The 20,545-nt window shown below is 46.1% G+C and overlaps 1 protein-coding gene across 2 annotated transcripts in view; it reads left to right on the top strand.

Annotated features, from left to right (window-relative positions):
- Positions 1 to 2,138: 2,138 nt before the first annotated feature.
- Positions 2,139 to 20,545, top strand: part of LOC134422044 (uncharacterized) — a 30,599-nt gene continuing 12,192 nt past the window's right edge. The window contains exons 1-3 of one of the 2 annotated variants that reach the window (XM_063163678.1): positions 2,139 to 2,218; positions 11,446 to 12,299; positions 19,422 to 19,583. In XM_063163678.1, the coding sequence (XP_063019748.1) occupies positions 2,176 to 2,218; positions 11,446 to 12,299; positions 19,422 to 19,583 (1,059 nt within the window). In that variant the 5' untranslated portion in view covers positions 2,139 to 2,175. The remainder of the gene's footprint in view (positions 2,219 to 11,445; positions 12,300 to 19,421; positions 19,584 to 20,545) is intronic. The other variant, XM_063163680.1, reaches the window with a different exon arrangement.

The raw sequence follows: 20,545 nt of genomic DNA, 5'->3' as shown, positions 1-20,545 counted from the left end.
ATACACTTTGCTTACAACAAATGAGATACTTTTCAGAACACTTTGGGCTGAAGCTATTTATAAACATCAGCATTGTAGCTTTTTTCCTTCTCCAAACTAGTTATTAAAAAAAAATTAAGAAAGAGTCTCCAGGTAGTATAGGAGTGTGCTCAGCAGTGTACAAAACAATGGAGCTCAATGGCAGAGAGAAAGGAGAGTGCAATGGTGCATGGGCAGCAGAGCTGAAGGTGAGAGGCTAATTCTTTGTCCTCAGAATTACTTTGGCTGTGCTACTGCATTCATGCTAAGGCATCTGTATCTGCTTTCTGCTGCTCTAATAATTTAAATCTGCCCTCTGCAGCTGGGAGCTGAGAGGGGAGCCTGAGCTGGTTGCATGGGCTGAGCATGGCAGCACGTCAGACAGCAGGCACACAGCACTAACCACAGCACTGTGCTGGAAACAGGGACCTCCTCTCCCAAGGGAACCTACAGCTTTCCTTCTCACCAGCCCAAAGAGCATGGAAAACTTGGCTCAGTCCACACAACAAACCACACTCTTTGGTTTCCCAGAAAAGGAGGAATAGGTGCTGGGTGCACTGTGGGTGCCTGGAGTGTTTGAAGAGAATCAGATGCAGCCCCCAAAAACTCTATCTCACTGCAGTGGGAAGCAAGGGGAGAGCAGTAAAATCCTCCCAGCCTGAGGAGAAAAGATGCCTTTTGGTCGATGACACAAATTTGGGAGCTATTAATTATTAAATACAAGAGCAATGTGGTGGGAAAATGGGCAAATTAGATACCCTGCCTTTGAATTGTGGCTGGCTTCAGTCAGCAAACTCCAGTGACTGCTACAGCAAAAAGTGAACTCTCTTTAGTTGATACTTGACTTGAAGTGTGTGCTGCAGAGGCACAGGACTGCAGGCTGGTACCTGCAAAGCAATAGGGCAACTGGACTGACCTCCCCTGACAGCTCCCCTCTCACTCACTTTCTCATGGCATTTGTAGCACCACTCTGTGATATCCTTGGGGCCACTGATCCTATGGACAGCTGAAGTCCATGCAATTAGGCCGGTTTAACCGGTGGAGCAGCACATTTTCAATCCTGAGAGTGCTCATGTCAGCAGAAATCTGGAAGGGGGAGCAATACAGGGACTGGTGCTGTCTTAGCAAGCAGAGACCCTATATAGGTTTGGGGGCTGCTTGTTGTAGGGAACTTTTACTCCTTAAACCTAGCCTAGGAGTAATTTCCCACACGTTTCCCAAGACAACGCTCCAGTGGGCTCAGCCATGCCCAGGGCATCCCAGAACACTCCATGCCTGGTGTGCATGCTTGGAGTTCACTCCAGTACGGTGACAGTGCAAATCTGCCCATGGGAGCTTGCACCCAGCAGAGTCCTGACACTTCCTTCTCACCCCTCTTACCCATAGGCTGCAGCACCAGTGATAACCAAGGCAGTTTTCCGTGATGAACACATAACACGCAATTTAAATAGAGAACAAGAAAAACTCGGAAAAGAAAAAAAAAAACAACCAAAACCCAACAAACCCACTCTACTCTTTTACTCTCTCTCCTCCCCACCCTAAACATTCCAGCCTTCCCTGCCACTAGAGAGGGGAGTTGTTTATTGATATTATGCAAGTACTGAAATATTTTTCTATTTCTTCTCTGCTATCCTTTTTTTTCCCTCTCTCTCCCTCTCTTCTCCGGGGGTTGCAAAGGTAGTTCAAACCCCTCCAGTCATCTCGGCTTATCAGCCACAGGAGATACATTCCTCTGGGCTGCTCCCTTTATAAGTCACTGCTGGCCGGGCGCCCGCCCGCCGCCCCGCAGCCTCCGCGCCGGCCGCGCTGCCCGCTCCGCGCTGCCCCGCCATGCCCTAGCCCGGGCCCGCTCACCCACTCGGGCAGGGTCGGCAGCGATGGCACCCCCGCCCCCGTGCCCCGCCCGCCGCTGAGGGCGGCTGCCGCCGCCGGGATGTTCAGCTGGCATCGGAGCTTCACCCTGGGAGCGCCCTGGAGGAGAGGTGAGTCGGCCGCCCCCCCGGTCAGCCGGCGGCTGCCAACACCTCCCCAAACCCGCACCCCGCCACCCCTTCCTTCCCCTCAGCGCCGCGCGGACGATACTTAGGACAGGCTCATCCCGGCCCGCCCTGCTCCCGGGCCCCGCCGGACGGGCCCCGCGCCGCTGCCGGCCCCCCCATGCTGCGCTCGCTGCTCTCCGGCTGCCTCTGTCCCCTCGCAGGTAAGGCGCGTCCCCCCCGCTCCAGCCTCCGGCCCGCCAGCCCTGCTGGGGGCAAAGATCGCCCCTAAGGAACCGGTTTGATTTCCTCTTAAAACGGGCTTATTTCGCTTTGCTAAGCGTGCAAAGCTTGGGAGAGAGGAGCAGGGCAGGCGGGAGCGCCGTGGCTCCGAGCGGTCCGTGCTGCCGAGGCACCGGCACCCGGCGGAGCGGCCGCTCCCGGCACCGCGCGGCTCCGGCGCTCCCCTCCGCCCGTCACGGCGCGGGCACGGACATCGGCTCGGTTCCGAGGCAGCGTATCCCCATCCCACAGGAATTGCCGCGGGTTCCAAGTGTTTGACTTGCTCCCGCCTGTGCAGATGAGGTGACCCTGGCAGCTATAGTCCTGAAGCTTATCACCTATAACTTTTTAAGCCTGTTGTGCCTACAAATTATTAGGTCTCAGTATGCCTTTTCCAGGCATAATGGAGCCACTATATTTTATACCTTAGCCAGAGCTGCAGGCGTTGAGATCACAAGCCCTACGTAGCAGAATTCTCTTAGGATCCCTGTTTATCCCTCAGCTTGGCTTGTGGCAGCTGTAAACGAGATCGGCAGGTCGGCATGGCTGCACTGGGCTGGTTTGCTTGCCATACAGGTGGCTACAGGCAGAGCTTGTGAGAGCGTAAGTGTAGTGTGCAGTGCAACAGCAGGATGGTAAAAATGTTGCAAACCCATGTGTTTGGGGCGGTGATACCTCCTGGGGTCCCGACCTTCCATCCTTATGCCAAACTCCTGCTTCTTTTGGGGTGCTGCAGCAATTGTTCCCATGGAGTCATCAGAAATGACACATTATTGAAGACACACTGCCTAGATTGTGCTTCCCAGCTGTCCTGGTCTGGGGCAGCTACTTGGAGCTTTGTGTGAGCTGGAGCCTCTGTGAGGTTCCAGCAGTTCCCCAGCAGGTCACTGCTCAGTGCTGCTGCCAGCCAGGCTGCTGAAGCACCTTGCTCTGCCTGGGCTCAGTCTGGAAACTGCTACCCAGTGACCCCCAGTGAAAGGGCTCTAGAGCAATGCTGCTGTGAGAACATGCCAGCATCCCCCTAAGATACGGAGGGTGTTTGAGGGGTGTTTTGCAGTATGGTGGGAACTGCTCCTTTTTGCCCTGGATGTAATTGGACCATGAACTTGTTTCCTCCAAGATATACAGTGCAAACCTGATGGCAGGGTTAGGAGGTGAAAGGAAGCTTGCTCTTCCACATGGAAGTGTCCCTCATCACCCAGACAGAGCAGTATTGTTAAGAGGGTAGGTGAAAGCTTTGGTGGGGGAACAGAGTTATCCTACAGAGCACTGACGGATCAAAAAGAGGTTCAGCTAGAATTTATCCAAATAAGAAACAGCAACATCACTCTCTAATGACTTCAGCTAGGAAAAAGACACCAAATATTATGCATGTCCTGATTTGGACACTGTCTCTATTCAGAAATAGCATTCTTGGCTCTTCTCTCACTGCAACTATAAAAGATTTCAGACATGCCAGAGCATGGTTATGCCTGTCCAGTGCTACCTTGTTTGAGCAGAAGCAGGTCTCCAGGGTTTTACCAAGGGACAGCAATGACTGTCGTGAAGAATGGCTTAACAGCGACCTTTCTAATACCATTCTCGAGTTCCTTTGGCTTCAGTTGAAGCACTGATGTCTAAATGGCCTTGGTCTTTGGGGCTATTGAACAGTTGTTTATCCAAGCCTATTATAGGCAATAAAACCTGAATTACTACATACCTGTCATCCCTGGGGGGCATGTTCCATCCTTGCAAAGGACCTCCTGGCTCCTAGTTAATTTCTGGCTGAATAATCCTCTGTGATATGAGGCAGCCTGCAGATCAGATGTACAAGTAAAAGATCTAAATTAGACAGTTTTTGCCAATGTGTGATATATTTGTTTCTATTGTTTTAATTTTCTGCTCAGACATATCTCTGAGTTGTGTGCTAAATAATCTTTTGCTGTTATACAGGGCTGCTCATCAAAGCACTATTTCCTTTATTTAAGGTTTTGAACCTTTCTCTTGGAGGAACACATGGGAATTTCCAAGAAGGATTTGCAGGTCCTTAGTGGCAGCTGTCGGGGCTGAACCTCATCCCTCCCCCAGCCCTCAGGACTGGTTACATTGCAGAGCAGGGAGGATTTAGGCGCTAATCCTTGTGCACCAAAATTACCCCCGGCCAGGTTTTCCCTCCGGGTCCTAGATACAAAGAAATAAATTGCAGCGAGAATGCAGAAACGAGTGGGAGCAGCGCTGTAGCTGGTGCAGTGCTCAGGGCCAGGTGTTGGTCTAAAAACTGGTGACTGCCAGCCTGCACAGGTAACTGATAAACCAGGTGGTCTGAGGGGACCTGCTGTGCCCCGGGACTTTCTGCCAGAGGTCACTAATCTATCAGACCTGTCGCTAGGTTTCAAAAACTTCACAGGTCACTTGGAATGAATAGGAGCAAGCTGTAAAAGTGTCAAGTGGCCTCTCTACTTGGAAATCCATTTCCTCTTTAGTTCACCCAACTATATCAATCAGTAAACAATCGATCAATCTCCCTCTCATTCTTCCTCAAATGCTTGAAAAGAGTTATAATTAGCTCCTCTTTTCTCAAACACAGATACTAAAGCAATGAATGTCTCCTCAGAGAGTTTCAGAGTCCTTGAACCCTGTTATCTTTCTCTCGGCATCTACTTTATATGGATTTATCATTACCAGCTGCACCTGTGGGGACCTATAACATTTCTGGTCACGTTATATTACCAAACTACAATCCTAAGGAACTTTACACACTTAACTAACATGGAGACTAGAGACCACCTTGGAGCCAAAGGATCTAAGTGCTTTGTGCTTTTTGTTCAAGGACTATCTGAAATCCAGCTTTGTCATAACTATTCCTTTGCATGCAACATTTTGAGCAAAACAAATTGTATATGTATATTCATGAATTCCACGTGCAATTCACTTCTCCAGCTGGATAAATTGAAGTTTAGAGAATCGAATATATTGTGCAAATACTGTAACAACACGGCAGCATGCTCCCCTGCAAATGTGAATTTTTCAGTCACAACTCCAGTAAAAAAAAAAAAAAACAAACCCAAAACAACAAGCAAACCAAACAAAATAAAACAACAAAAAACTCCGACCTTTCCTCTGACTGTGATTTTCATGCCTTCACAAGTTTCTGTTGTTATAGGTAGAAGTTGTAACTGGTGCACTGAAGACAACAGACCCTGTGATAAGGTTTCTGTATAAATTTTTCAGCTTGTGATTATCCTAATTACTTAGGAGAAGCCTTGCTCAGCCCAAGATCCGGCAGCACACTCAGCACGCTGCCTGAAAAGCATTGGGGAAGGCAGATAGTTCGCAGACTTTTGGTGACAAGTAGCACCTCTGCCATTGCCAGGACTGGGATCGACAGTCCAGTAAAGCACCAGGGAGTCGGGTGATCCCACCCCGTGGGAATCCATGGCAAAGCCGTGTGGAGATAGACTTTGCTCACAGAGAGTTAGTTGGTAGCGGTTACTGATTTTTTTGGGGTGGGGACTTTGTTTGTTGGGTTGGTTTGGGGTTTTTGGAAGCGTAAGAGTAATTCAGTTCTAGTGAGCTCTGAGGCCCTGCAAGGCCTGCCTGAGCCCCCAGGGCTGCGCTAGGGAAGCTCTTCCCAGCCAGGGAGGGGACACGGCCCCCGCTGGCCCTGCGTGGGGGCTGCTCTGGAGGTTCCAGCACGGCCCCACCCTTCAGCACACGTGGGGGAAAAGTCATCAGCAAAAAATGCCTATTGTTTCAGAAAGGAAGTGACCCCTTCTCTCTTAAATGCTGGGAAATTGAGACCTCATCACTGGTGAGAAAAAAACCCACCTCTTCGAAATGAAAGGGAAATACCACCTGAGCCGTCCTGCCAGCAGTGCTAGAATGTGGCACAGTGACAAAACTGAGGGAGTCTTTTTGTACGGGAAGGAAGGAAAATGAGGGAATGCAAGGACTGAATAGGAGAGGCAGCCTCTCATTTCTAGGTCATGAGTCCGACTCCAGTGCACTAGTCACTGCTATGTAATGATTCTTCAAAAGGCAACAATCATCTCTTAGTCTGTTACTTGGAGGCCACAGAACCATCACAGAACCAGTCCTGCACGGCAGGGTTTCATTCTTGGCACAGCTGGAGCCAGACAGGAGTTACTAGGCAGGCTGTGTCCTGCAAAGGACGCTGAAAAACCTTTTCTGGCACTTTGCATGTGCACCTTACTCCTGTACTCAGGGCTAAGCAGAACAGTAGGAGTGCTGTGGTTTGAAGTTGGTCTTCCTTTGCAGGGTAGCTGTGCAAAAGTCCCTGCTACACCAACAACCCAAGTCATTGGTGATACCCTCTATTTTTGGTGGCACAGTAAAGTGGGAATGTGCTGGCCTTATAAACTGCAGTGTGTCTTGTGGCATGTGTGGCACACAGTAGCAGGGAGAGGAAGAGATTCTCTGAGTATCTCTGGGCTGTTCATCCTGTACAGACCTACCGATGGGTTCGCTGTGCACATGGACCTTGCAGCAGTTCTAGAGACAAGCACAAGGCTGCCATGGCTCTACCTCTGCTATAAGACAGTGGTAGATGGAGACAAGCAAAGCTTTGGCTCCAGTTGTGCCATGTTCAACAGAGATTCTCCCCATGCCAAGTAGCCTAAAAATCAGGATGAACATTTTGAGACAACAGGTGGGCAGAGACTGGAAAGGAAAAGAGCAGCAAAGGGCAGTGCTGGTATGGTATGGCTCTCTACTGCCAATAGCAGCACTCATTCCACTGCTAGCCTGACCTCTTCCTGTCCACCAGTGCTTCATTAGTTGCATACACCAGAAAACCACGTGCTATTATACTTAAGTCAGTGCATCAGAGACCATGGACCCTCTCAGGGATGTAGCAGAGCTTAACAGGTCTTGCACTGAAGGAATTGCCAGTGAAACACAACTTTGAATCACAGGCATAGATGCAAAAAAAAAAATCAGACATAGGTTTCAGTACTTTGGAGCACGGGGAGTTGGATATAGACTTTGGCTTGGTTTACTAGAAAGGTGGGAGCTTTTGCAAGAATTTGGCTTGAGCAGGATTGGAAATGCAAAGGAGTTGTTCCTGGGCAGTTGTTTGAGTTAAATCTCATGCATCCAACTTACTTGGGATAAAGAAATTGCTTGAAAGCAATTTTATATTTAGGTATCTGCCCTCCTTCTCCTGGTCAGTAATACACCAGGCTGAGTCCTGGCAGCTGCTAGTTATTGTGCAACTGGAAAAATAACTTGGACTAAAAAGTCCCAAGAAGCGAAGCCTTGGGACAGGAGATGATTGGGAGGGTATTTACCTTTGAAAGATTTAAGTTTCTCTATTAGGCTATGCTAACTGCAACATAGAAATATCCTAGAAAGCAATTTAAACATGATGCAGAGCAAAGTTCTAGAGACTTAGGTGGAACACATCTGCTCCTTTCACTCCCTACCAATTACCTCAGGTGTTAGCTAGTTCAGTGTCACCACCTCCTTGTGACTTTGGAAGCAGGCTGATTCTCCAGCTTTACAGGCACAGGAAACCCACTTCCCAGGGCTACACATGATCACTCACCACCAGTTACAGACATGTATTTCAATCCAGGGAATCTTGTATACCTCTAGGGTGATTACAGAGCCATATAACTCTTTGAAAGGGCTACTAGGCAAGTAGCACAAACTACCCTGAGACAATGTTTGGCCTGGGCACACATGTTGAATATGCTTCAGGAACCTGTACTGACTCTGAAACATGCACACAAAACTCCACTCCTTCCCTGGCTGCCACACCAGCGTAGCAGCCAGTTTCCTAAAAACTACAGCATTTGCTATCTTACCCCCACCCTAGAGGGGTGTGGAAAACCGGTCCAGGGGACAAGAAACAAACAACAACAACAAAAATCTTGGCTGGATTCCCAGGAACAGCAGCGTTAAACCTGGCTGGCCTCCAGCACCGGTAAATTACATCTTACCATTGTTAATGGCACCGTTCAGCTCTCTGGAGTTCTTCACGCCTCCTTTCAGAAGCCCCCGTGCAGGGTTGTTGCAGCCGTACCCCTGCAGCACACTCCCTCCAGCGCCAGGCAGGAGTTATCTCCCCTCCTTGCTTTACTCAGGGCCCCTGGTACTGCTAAACAAAGCACTTACAGGCCAAGCCCTCGGCCAAAATGAGTTCTGTTAAGGCCCTGGAAATGAGTTAATTTATAGCAGCTGAGGGTCTGGGTCGCTTTTTTTTTTTTTTCTTTTCCCCTCAATTAAGCAGATGAACTTTAATTGCACCATTCTGGTGTTTGTTAGCAATATGCTTGAAAGAGCTAAGTGTTTTTGTATGCCTCTTTTGAGATCTGTAGCAGGAACAATCTGCTTCTTGGAAGCCCCATGGTTGAGATTCTATAATCCAGTTAATAGAGAGGAAGAAGAGAGACTCTTCTCTCAGTGAGGTGCAGCAAGAATAACCTGAGTTTCAGGTCACTGCCTTAATCACTGGAGATCTTTCTGCTGTAGCACAGATGACCTCACTGACCACAGGAAAATATTATTGAATGAATGAGGATGAGGTGCCAAAGTGTGTTGCAAAATCCTGTTGTCCTTTTCCAGTATTCTGCTCTTGTGGTAGGGGGATGATAACATTTTGCCTCATCATAGGGCGTTGGAAGAATAAATCAGAAATGCTCTGTGGTTTGCAGGACCTGACAGTGCTGAGAGCAATGGTTTGCAGCCTAGAACAGATAAACAATTTTTGTAAAACCTGTTGCTAGTGACCACAGTAAGGGGAGAGCAAAGAACTGTTGTTGGCACCAAGGCGGCCATCCCACAGAGGGTCAAAGATTTCATCTTATTTTCTATTCTTTCTACTCCAGCCAAACCTTCACATTGCAGCTTTTGTAGTCCTAAAAGATATGCAGTAAAGCATCTGACATCTCCTTCTGTAAGTAGCAAGACCTCATTTTAATATGCTGCTTCCTGATTTTAGACAAAGCAATATTTGTGTAGGCCAGGGTGAAACCAGTTAAGCAAGAAAAAACAGGGGCAGATTGAAAGAAGTGAGAGAATCTCCAGTCAAAGGAAAGCATGGCATGATTAATAAGTGAGAACAATCAGTCTGTGGGAAAAAACTACCATTGCATGTAGTAATTCCTGGTAAGAGTGACAGCTGTATGGTTTGTTCCTAAAAGTAATTGCAGGAATGCAGCTGCTCTCCTCCTGACTCTCGGTGGTTTTGTTGGCCAGGTGGGTAGTGATGCCATCAGAAGAGCCTGTAAGCCTTGTATTTTTCATGCAGATACAACATTTTTTGTCTGGCTGCCAAGAGGTGTTTGCAGCTGAGCAGGTAGATCCTCTTGACTCCAAATCAAAGTGACTCAGTTCCACCTCCTCCTTCCAAGCCCTGGCACCCAGCTCCCTCTTAGAGCTGATGTTTTGCTATATGTGAAGCTGCAAACCTGTCACCCTATTCTTTATCCTCAGGTCAGGGTCCTTCATATATATCCCAAAAGGGGAAGAATAACAACAGAGCCCAGCACAGGCAGCTCCTGATGAGCTTTCCTGGGTAATATCTTTTTCTTGTCCCTCATCACAGCAACATCCTGGTGTTGTATTGCTGAGGTCTAGCACTGACTGTCCCAAACATGGCTCTTGGCACTAGGAAGATGCTTGTGAATCCTGCTAAGGGAGGCAGTGCAATTCTCTATATGATAAACAAATCTTATATAAGGGGTATTAGGACTATGTACCACAAGAAACCCATCAGATTATTTATCACTGACTGCCCTTCATAAAAATCCAGTGTGAAATATTAAATCAGTGGGTGTCTATGAACAGCAAAGGGCATGTTTCAGTGGTATGCCAGGAAATTCTCAAGATCAAATGAAGGGAATTCAAATAAAGTAGAAAATGATCTATGTAATAGTTAGCTTGGCCTTCATGAGTACAAGTCTCCCTTATCTAAGTACTTTACAGAAAGCAAGCTGGAGGAGGTAAAGATGGGTTATTTCTGAAACAGGGAGCTTCTGGGTCACCGCAAAGGAGAACTGCACTGCACAGCTCTCCCTGATCCAGGTGGGGTGGATCCTGGGCTTTCCTGCCCACCTAGGGACATGTACATTATTGGCAGTGAGTTTGTGAAGCTGATGCTGGTCTGATTCAGGCAAAAAGAAAGAGGAGAGGGGAATGAAGTAGAAAGTAAGACATCCAGAAAAGTGTATGCATTGTAGCCCTCTGAGGCACTCGGGGTTGGGCACTAAGGGAAAAGATACCAGGGAAACTGAAGTTTTGTTCTGCATCAATTCTTGGTTCCAAATTCACAAACATACATACTTGGAGCTGAGATTTGCAGTTTGCTAAAAGGTAGATGCAGAACTTTCACACTGGCTCTCATGGCATCGTGACCCAAATGTTTGCACTATGAAATATTATATTCAGAAAAACAGTAAGAAAAACCTGGGAGCAGATCTCTGACCCTTGAAGATCAGCCTTTAACCCAGAGACTGTTCTATCACATTACTGTGTAAAATAATTGTGACTTGAAAACAAGTCTTCTTTGTTTGTGTGCAAAAGCTCTCAAGCAAGGCTGCCCCCATCTCTTTTGTCTTTACAAATAAGGTAGGAGCTCACTTTAAAGACATTACTTCATAGCTAAAACCATATAGGGAGTGAAAAGATCTATAGTGCTTTTTACACTTTTTATCAGAACTTGATTTTTTGTCACATGTGTGTGAGCAGAGAATACTGCAGAGAATACCAAAGAGTTTTCAAATTGCTTGTTGCAACCCAAAATTCACTTAAGCCTCTGGGAAGAGTGATTTCATTTTACTCTTTTTTTCTGATGGTTCAGAATATATTTAATTGGAAAAAAATATTTCAGCCTTAAATTAATGTCGATCAGGCTGAAAGAACATGTACATCTCTCCATCTATACACAGATAATTACTAAAATGTTACCTGCCTACATATGTTGTTTTTTACCTATCAAATCAGAATTGTGCTTTTATGAGCCCCCCTGGAGGACTCTGAGGCTATGAAACACAAGCCTTTCGTTGCAGCAAAGCCCACAAGAAAGCTTCATATAGCTCAAGAAAAACAAATTAGAGTTGTCCCCCTCTACCACCTTGGTATAGGCAGTTTTACATTCCACATCCCTCAGGGGATGCATTAGACACTTGAGTTTTGTAGCCTCCTGTGACCTTCTACTTGTTTTCAGCAGGTAAGAGGAGCCCACCTGCTGAGGACAAAGTCGTGTTAACACACATGAAGATACTGAGCAATGAAGGAATTCAAAACCCAGGGTTAATCCCAGAGGCTCCAGCTGACACAGCCTGCACAGAGGAGTCCCATCTTCCTGATGCCAGTGTCCCACCAGCCTGCTTGGGAAGCCCAGATGCAGCAGCCAGGGCAGCAGATGCAGACTGTGTGGATGGCCCCGCAAGCAGTGACTGTGTAGCCACCCTGCCTGACCTCAGCGCCTTCGAGTCCAAGTGCCGGCTCCACAGATTCTCCAAATTCGAATCTGAGGACTCGGGGGTTGAGCTGCCAAGCGGTGCTAATTCTCCATCAACGCCAACGGGCTCAGAAAAGAGCTTTGTGCTTCACAACAGAGACTCATTTTGTGACTCGGGTGTGCTTAGCACCTCTTCTTCCCCAGAAATTGACCATCAGTTAATGAGAACATGTAAAGAACATGCCAGAAAAGTTAGTCTACAAGATCCAGAGAGCAAAAAGCAAGATGATTACTATAGTCAGGAGGCAGATGCTGTGCAGGATCCTACAGCTTCCCTTGAAGACTTCAATGACCCTCAGGAAGAAAGTCCTGATGAACATTTTCACCAGGATGACAGGCAGTCTCCAGAAAAGGAACCTACTGCAGAGATGGACCTTTCCAGGGAAAGCACTCTTTCCCCTCCAGGTCCCATAGAAGAGCCAAAGACAATTGCTGACAATTTTCCAGAGAATTTTGGCAGCATGCAAGACCTTCAGATCCATGAACATCAGCTGAAGAAGTGCCCCACAAGCGACAGCCTGGATGAATACATGGATGAATGCTGTAGACTGAGTGAGGTAAGAAATATGTGAATTTAATCTTAAATCTAAGCCTGTCCAAACACCCTAGTCAGTGTTCAAGTCATATTTGTCACAAATTAGACATATCTGAGTGAATTTAGAATATCTCCCCTGAAACTTGTAAGCAGTAAAAAATGGTATTTGATTTTAAAGGTTTCTTTTCTTACCAGTAAAATTCTGAATTAATTTGTGAATACCAGGTCTGGATAAGGATGAAAAATGACTCCTTGAGATCTGGTGTTTATAAAAGCTCTAGATAAGAGGATGGACCTGATTCTGGTCTCAAAATTAAGATTATGAAGTTAAGTCATCATCCTCTGATACATGGGGTGGGGGTCAGAACATAGGCTTATTTTCAAGTCTAGGTTATTCTTGTCTCTGGGAATAGCTGGCTTGCTTTTGGGGCAGTGAAATTTGTAAAGAACTTGTCTGAGGGTTAATTAATTTCTGCCCAGGCCTGTTGTGCCCTGTTGAGTCAACTGTCTCAAATAATGCAGGAGCAGGGAGCTAATTCACAAATTCAGATTTTTGTCGGGCTGGAGTTGGAGATGCCATTTTAACTTGCCAGCATAGCTGTGATGAGCCAAACTGCAAAGACTAAATTTCAGCAGATTGTCTCACTCCTTACTCCCTTTCTTTCCCCTTGCTACCACTGACAAGAGAATAAAAAGCCCTTCTGTGCACCTTCTCCCATAGCAGGTGTTGGTAAGTGCTCCCCCCAGCTCTTTGCCTGAAGCCTCATGCTGCTGAAGTGAGGACAGATCACTGCAGTGGGTTCCAGGAACCAGGAAAGCAAATATCTCAGTGGGGAGATGATTCTTGACAGAGAGAGAGACCAAATAGCCCCATGAGCAAAGGGAAGGGAAAAGGAGAAAGACAGACTAGGTGAAGAGGGTCACAAACACAAAAGCATCAAATGGGGCCTAGCAGGGATTTTTTGGGGAGGTGTTCATTGTGATAATAGTGATGAATTGGAATTGGAGATGGGTGGGAGTAAGCCAAGTAACAAGTGATGTGTGCTGTGCAAATAATTTAACCGTGATCTCGCTGCCCTGAACAATTGGGCACTGGACTTCCTTTCCAGCATGCCAAAACCTCTTGAGCAGTGAGGAAGGTCAGAGATGTCTCATCTCTGTTAACATTGCTTATCAAAGAAGTACAAGCAACACACAACCCATCTGAGCAGTGTTTTCCTCCCCAGAGCTATCTCACACATGGCAGAAGACAGATGTCTATTTTGCACAGCTCCCAAACAGATCTGGCCATTTGGCAGAGAGTTCAAGAAAAGATGAGAGCAGCAGAATCTGACCATAAGGAGACTTCATAAAAAGTTACCTAAATTCTACGTTTCACTCTGGAGAGTTTGCACCCAGATTTGGTCTTGTGGACAGTTCTGTATGCCTGTGAAATTCCTTTAAACCCTTAGTGAAATGGAGCCTCAGTTTACCAAAGAAAAGCATTTAAATAAACAAGAGGATAAATTAGAAAGAAGCTGAAGAGGAAATTAAGCTCTTGGTGGCTTATCTCCCCTCCTTTTTAATATCCTCACTGGCTGAGTGCTAAAGCTCTGTGCCCTAGAGCACTTTTCTTTGTTTTTTGAGCTGTGTAAATACAGCTGTGACCTAGATGCTGGGGAAGTTTGCCCCTCTTCACAGCACACCCCCAGGCTGACTTTTCTCAAGAGCATCACTCCTCAAGCTGCTGGGATGCCAGGTAGCACCGAAGTTGACTGGGACAAGAAATGCCCATGGACTGCTGCACAGCCCTGCAGCAGCTGCTGCACTGTGTGCCTCAGAGCACCAGGACAGCCTCTGGCAGATGCAGAGTCTTCTGCCCTCACTAAGCTTACACCAGGCTGACCTGTCCTCACTGTCATACAACAGAGACCTGTTCAGGAGTGAGATCCAGCTGATCATCTGACCATACAGCTGACAGATGCATCTCAGTTCATCCCATCTGAGTATCTGCTCCAGGCTTTCTCTGTGGTTTTCACATTTGTCTGTCCAAGACACAAAATGGTACTTAGAAACCAATCTCTGCTATGGCCTATTGTCTTCTGAGGCACTAAGATATCCCTGGAAATGAATCACTGTTGGCTGAAAGAAAGCAGGCCAGCACAGTGTATTCCCACCCTGCTTGGCAAGAACATGGCAAACCAAATTGCTCCATCAAGTCAATTCCTGTGTTAAATTAATGTTGATAGAAAGGCAAAAGTGCTTACACTGGCTTATAATTAATGCTCAGTGAGAGCATTATTTAGTTACAGGTGACACCATCTTCCTCAGTTCTATTGATGGTTTTGGGAACTTTGAAGTAACAGAAGAGTAGTTGAGTTTCCCCAGCTCAGCTGGCTTGGCAGTACCAACTGTGCTCACTGGCTTACCACAGCCAAACAAGGATTCAGTCTCTGGATGAAGTTTTCCCTTGATGTCCTCCTGACCATCCCTCACTGCTGAGGCCACTTCCAAGAGAACAGGAAGGAAAATGCTGAAAAAGAGAGACTGGAAATGACCAAATGTTTTGACCACTTGGATTCGGTTGGTGAATGGCTTTGGCTGAAAATATACATCAGATCATTTCAGTGCAGCATTTTTAGACAAAGCTTTCTGATCTTTTGTTTTGAACTGTCATTATTTTGAAATTTGCCTACATTTTGAAAGATGAAAGAAAATGGAAGCTGTCAAACAACAAGAGAAAGAACTTTGAAGCCTAAATAAAAGCATTTCCTTTTAAGCTTGAAGTTTGAAGATACATAGCTTTTGATGCTTTTGCTTTACAAACACTTCCTCACGCTCCATAAAGTTTACATTTAAAGTCAGCCCAGCCCAACCCAGCCTCCTAGAAGAAAAAGGATGGAAGCACCATCAGCATTAAGTGAAAAAAAATCATTATTCATGCAGTGCTATTTATCCTGGGCCAAAGCAGTCAAAATGTTTCTCTATAGAGCGGTACAGTTCAGGGGAAGGATAGGGCTACCTGTGATGGTCAGCCCCCTGGCCTGTGCGTGCTGCTCAGAGGAAACCAGAAGCTATCAGCAGGCACAGCCCCTCCCGGACAGCAGGGTGGAGACATCAGAAATACACAACACGATCCCTCTCTTTCCTGTTATTCACAAGCCTTTTGGTGCTGTCAGCTACCAGTGACAAATGCTTCCCACTCAGCTCAGCCTGTGGCTGTGTCACTGTTTGATTGCTCTGGGCCCTGGATGGGAGGGCTGAAATTCTCTTGTTCCCTGTCGGGTGGTGCAGTGACCACTGTGCTGCCTGTACCAGCCATGCTCACATGGCCAGAGTGCACAGTGAGGGATGCATGGCAGGATGCAGCTTGTATAACCCAAAACTATGCATAAGAAAAGTGGAGAGCATTGTGTGAAGCATAGAAACCTAAGGCAATGCAAGATACATCAGTGAGCATTTTTCTGAACAAAACAAAGCTTCCCCTGCAAACTGCCTGTCATCTTCAGCTCCTGCTGCCAGGTCCAGCCGTGGACAGTTCTCCATTGAGCTCAATTGTAGAAAAGCACATCACATGCATCCAAGTAACAGATAGTGGCTGAAATGAGGCTGGACAAAGTGCTGACCAGATGATCAGACATGCAGATTTTGATTTTACATCAGTTGGACAAGAGACTTGAAAGCAACTCTTATTCTTGCAGCTCCCACTGAACTTCAACTCTTTGTAGTGATCAGCTGCTGCAGTGAGCACAATATTCCCCAGAGACAAGAGGACAGGTTCTCACCTCTGTGAGCTGTGCAGCCACAGAGGAAAAGATGTGATTTATGCCAGTCAAAATATTGACTAGAGGGCTCTATATAAGCCAAAGTCCTCAGTGCAGATGCTGATCTGTATTTTTAAGCTTCCTAAGAAATCTGTGGGCCTGCACAACTGTCATGATTTATTGCCAGGGACACACATAATGAAAACCTGTGCCCAAAACTTAGTCAGGTGAGCACTGACAAGGGCAAAGATCCCTCTTTGGTTACACAGGTGTGCAGTCAGTGTAGTACATCTTAACTCCTCAGGGTCAAAAAACCATAATATGAGTAACTCAGCATAGCATAACTGGGAGCCTTTCACTCTGTTTCTTCCTGATGAGGGTCTGGCTCAGTCTCATGCCTAAAAGCAAAATCTGGCATGTATTTGTACATTACATTCTTACTTTCCTAGAGAAGCTTTAACCATGTGATTCATAAATTGTCTTTATGATCCTCCCCATCTTCATCTTACAGAAAAGTAGGCAAGATATTTTTCCTTCTTCATAGGCTTCATCATCTCAAAAATGGGCACACAGCTTTTGTTCCAACACTATTTGACAATTACCACGTGGAAAGTAGGACAAATTTCCATCATGAAGCTTCAGCTGGGAGGACAGAGAATGGAAGAGATATCCTGGAAAATGTTTGCAGTTTTCTTGTGGTTGCTGACTCTTCACTACTTGCATAAAACTGTCTCAGATGCTGAGAGGAATATATTTAGACCAGAATATGACAGACCATACTCTGTGTGCACTTGGCATCCCCAAAAGATAGCTAGGGGTCTTTAGGTATTTCCAGTCTATGAAAAAACAAAGTCTTTGAAGGGTTCCTAGAGAGACTCTCTCTGTGCAGTTGTTTTGGGGGCAACCAGCTAAATTACACAAATATTCTGTATGGAACACTTGCCATATCTGAGCAATCCTAATGCTAACCAGCCCTGTGGCAGGCTGAAGCACCCCCCTAAAAATTTTCACCATTGCATTCTGACCACAGAGGAGGCTGGCCCTGCAGAAATGTGCAAGTACTGGAGGCTCTGCCCAATTTGTGCTTTCTGAGATCACTTCAATAAAATGCAGATTAATTTGTCATTAAGTAGCCCAAACAGCCTTAAGCAGCCTCTGAAATCTGGATGTGAAGCAGGGATCTTCAGCATATTGAGTCCAACCTTTTCCCTCTCATTTTCTTGGCACCTGCATTTACTTTCAGGAGTTAGAAATTTACTCTAACTTTTGCTAAAAGCCACGTTTTTTCCATGCTTGTCCCAAACACACCTTTGCTTTCCAGAGCCTTCAGCTCTAGACACAGAGCATGGAAAAGCAGGACCCTCTTCTCTCCTCCCCCTGCCCATTTTGGCCTACAAACCCAGCAGCCACAGACATGAAGCAGGACTGCATAACATTAAGCACAGGACAAATACAGAGCAAAAAGAGGGTCTCTAAGTGAAAGAGGTCACCATCAAATGCTTAATTCTTTTTCTCCAAGCCAAGTTAGAGCCCAGTGTTTTACTCCAATACCTTGTGTGTCCCTTGAAGCCTCCCCTTGTGTTTCCACAGCTATAATGGGTTGGATTTGGCTCAGTGTCTCCTTAGGGCAGTACAGACATGCCAGCAGTCATGCAGTAGCATACTGGAGGGAAGAGGAGTTGCTAGATGTGCAAAAAGAGGGTACAGTGTAGCAGAAAGCCTATATTTTGGGATAATAAGGAACTACTGACTGTCTATTGGAACAGTATATAAAAATGACTGTTCATTTTGAGACAGCTCAAAATGGCTAAATTTTCAGAAGTTGATACCCGTGTACTTTCTGAAAATTATGTTTCTCAAGCTGGGCACCCCCAAATCCCTAGCTGCTTTTAGATATGTTGGTTATAGTGCTTTTGATTCAAGCTTTTCCCACCAGATACCACATAGGCTTTGTTCTCCCTTCGGGTCCTGGGGCTGTGTCCCTTCCCATTGCACAGCCACAGTAAATACTCAGTTTTACGGCTGAGTAACTTTTGTCTTGCCACCACTTCTTGCAGGCTCTGATTGAGAAGAAAATAAAAGTCATTAAATGAATGACTGCTTGACTTGGAGTCAACAACCTCTGTCCCAACTTCAGACACAAAAGCATCTGGATTTAATAATACCTGTTTATAAATAACGTTGTATCATCATTTGTTTAAAAAGAAGTAAATCCTAATGTTGATTATTTTTGAACACACCATGAGCTTTCTGACATAATGAAAAGACAGGAAGAGTCCCAGGGCTGGCATTTCCCCAAAAATGTAGATTGTTGTGGGAAAGGAGACAGAGTAAGCTTCCTGCTTTTGTAGAGGGAACTTATTTTTTGAAGTAAGATAAACTTAGAGCACTGCTTTTGTAAAGATTGAGGCTTATTTTACTCACTGATATCACACGCACATCAGCAGGCAGCGCCAAGGTGGAAGTGAGTCCCTGTGTGTGTTTGTCAGCAGCACGTTCGACACAGCCTGAGCACGGCACAGGGGAGGACACTCGCTGTGCTTGGGGTGGTCTTGGCACCAGAAATGGTGAGGTGCAGAGCAGGAGGCTGGGAAGCATCATAGCTTTTCTTCTGCCATAGGATTACTCTCTGTCTCCAGCATTGCCCTTGGCTGAGCAGCAGTGAGACTGTCAGGTCCTGGTTGAAGAGAAATCGATGGTAGAGATTATCCTTCCACAGCCAGACAGCAAAGTTGCTCCTGAAAACTTTCTTCAGGCATCTCTTCAAGACTGAAAGTAGCAGCAGGGATGTAAGCTGGGATCCACTAAAGACTAGTGGAAAGATGTTCTTTCACTTTGGCAGCTTAATTCAAGTATGTTTCTCTCACAGACACACCAGTGATGAGGGCCAGAGTACAGCAGACAAAGTGTACCCCCAAGGTGGTCACAACTCAGCAAATCAATGCAACCTGCAGATACATGTCTTTGAGTAGGAGCTAAGCCCAGCTTTAGTACACAAAAGTGTGACTTGCACTGAGGATTGTGGGCTAATGAGCCATACTAGCCCCAGCCATCCATTGCATACAGTTGAACCATATTTGTTTGTAAGGCTTCTGATGCCAGTAAAACCCAAAAATTAGCCTGGGAGGTGGAACTAGAAACAGGCTGTCATGAGGTTTTCCTCTGCATCAGCCTGTGATCAGTCAGAAGAGTCCCTCTGACAGTGGAAATTGCTGAGTAATCCAGAAAAGAGCTTCAGCAAGTAATGCTGTAGCTCGAATCTGTGGTGAGACCAAAGCGCCTTGCAAGAGGAAGCCTGACTTTATCACAGGACATGACTTTAAGGAGTGTGCACGGCTCTCAGCTCCTAGTAAGAATTGATCTCTTGTTACTCCGTGGTCCAAGATCTATTGTCTTTGCAGGTGAACCAAAGTAACAGCAAAGCCCTGGGATCTGGTCTGGGATACCTAGAACACATCTGCCAACTGATTGAGAAGATTGGGCAGCTTCAGGAGCACAACCTGCGTCTCCAAAAACAAGTGTGCAGGTTGCAGAAAGAGCAGAAGATGAGTCAGATAAAAGAGGTAAGCAGATAGTGTAGTATCCAAAGCAGATACCATGGTATCTTCCATTGAGTAATACATCTTAAATAATAAACTCAAGGCCCAAACAGAAAGTTCTGTGTGCGGGAAGATGCCAATTTACCACATCCAGCACCCACCTGGACTGGGTACTCTGGTCTTTAGGGAGGCCTCATACACCACAGTGGGTTTACTTTCCTGAGGCTGGGCTTGAGTTTCTGGTCTTCTACAATTTGGTTTCCCAAATGTGCTTGCCTCTTTGAGTTAAAAAGCACACTTCTCATCTCATACAGTGGCCTGTTCTAAGTCAGTAACTTTTTCTTCTCTAAGCTTCCCAAGAATGCATCTCCTATTCTCAATGCTACCAAAACAAAATCCACAGAGCTCCTTAGCAATTGTGTTTTGATTTATAAGATCTTACATTTCCTTCTGTTTTCAAACTGTCAAAATCCCAGAATTTTTCACAAAACAAACACAAGGGGAAAGAGAAGCAGCAATACCACGACCCAGCTCCATGCTTTTTTTCACTTCCTGTGCTCCTAAGCTAACAGATGAAAAATCTCTGAAATTAAACCATTTCAGTGTTCCCATTTGTCATTTTTATCAGCCAGAGGTAGCTGGAAAATCTGACTGAAATTTGCAAATAATTTCAGGGTCTTTCAACATTTCCATCAGCATTTTTTAGTCCCTGCATATTTTATTAAACTACCCCACCTCTTCTTCAGCCATCACACCAGATTTCCATCTTTTTTCCTCCCCTGCCTTTTTGTTTGTTTTAACACTCCCCAAAGGAACAGAAAGGGTTTAGCACACTCAGCTATTTCTTCCCAGCTGTGCTGTGGTGAGTCTTTTATTCTCCTGATAGCGTCATTGTTCCCCTGGTGCTGCTCTCCCACCTGCTGGGACTGGATCTGCAGTAGGTGACTGACTCCTCCTCAGAGCCAAAGCCAAGTTCTGAGTCAGGT

Source organism: Melospiza melodia, chromosome 9 (assembly GCF_035770615.1).
Source record: "Melospiza melodia melodia isolate bMelMel2 chromosome 9, bMelMel2.pri, whole genome shotgun sequence".
Taxonomy (NCBI): domain Eukaryota; kingdom Metazoa; phylum Chordata; class Aves; order Passeriformes; family Passerellidae; genus Melospiza; species Melospiza melodia.
The sequence above is the reverse complement of the archived record's forward strand: the minus strand, read 5'-3'. Positions and strand labels throughout refer to the sequence as shown.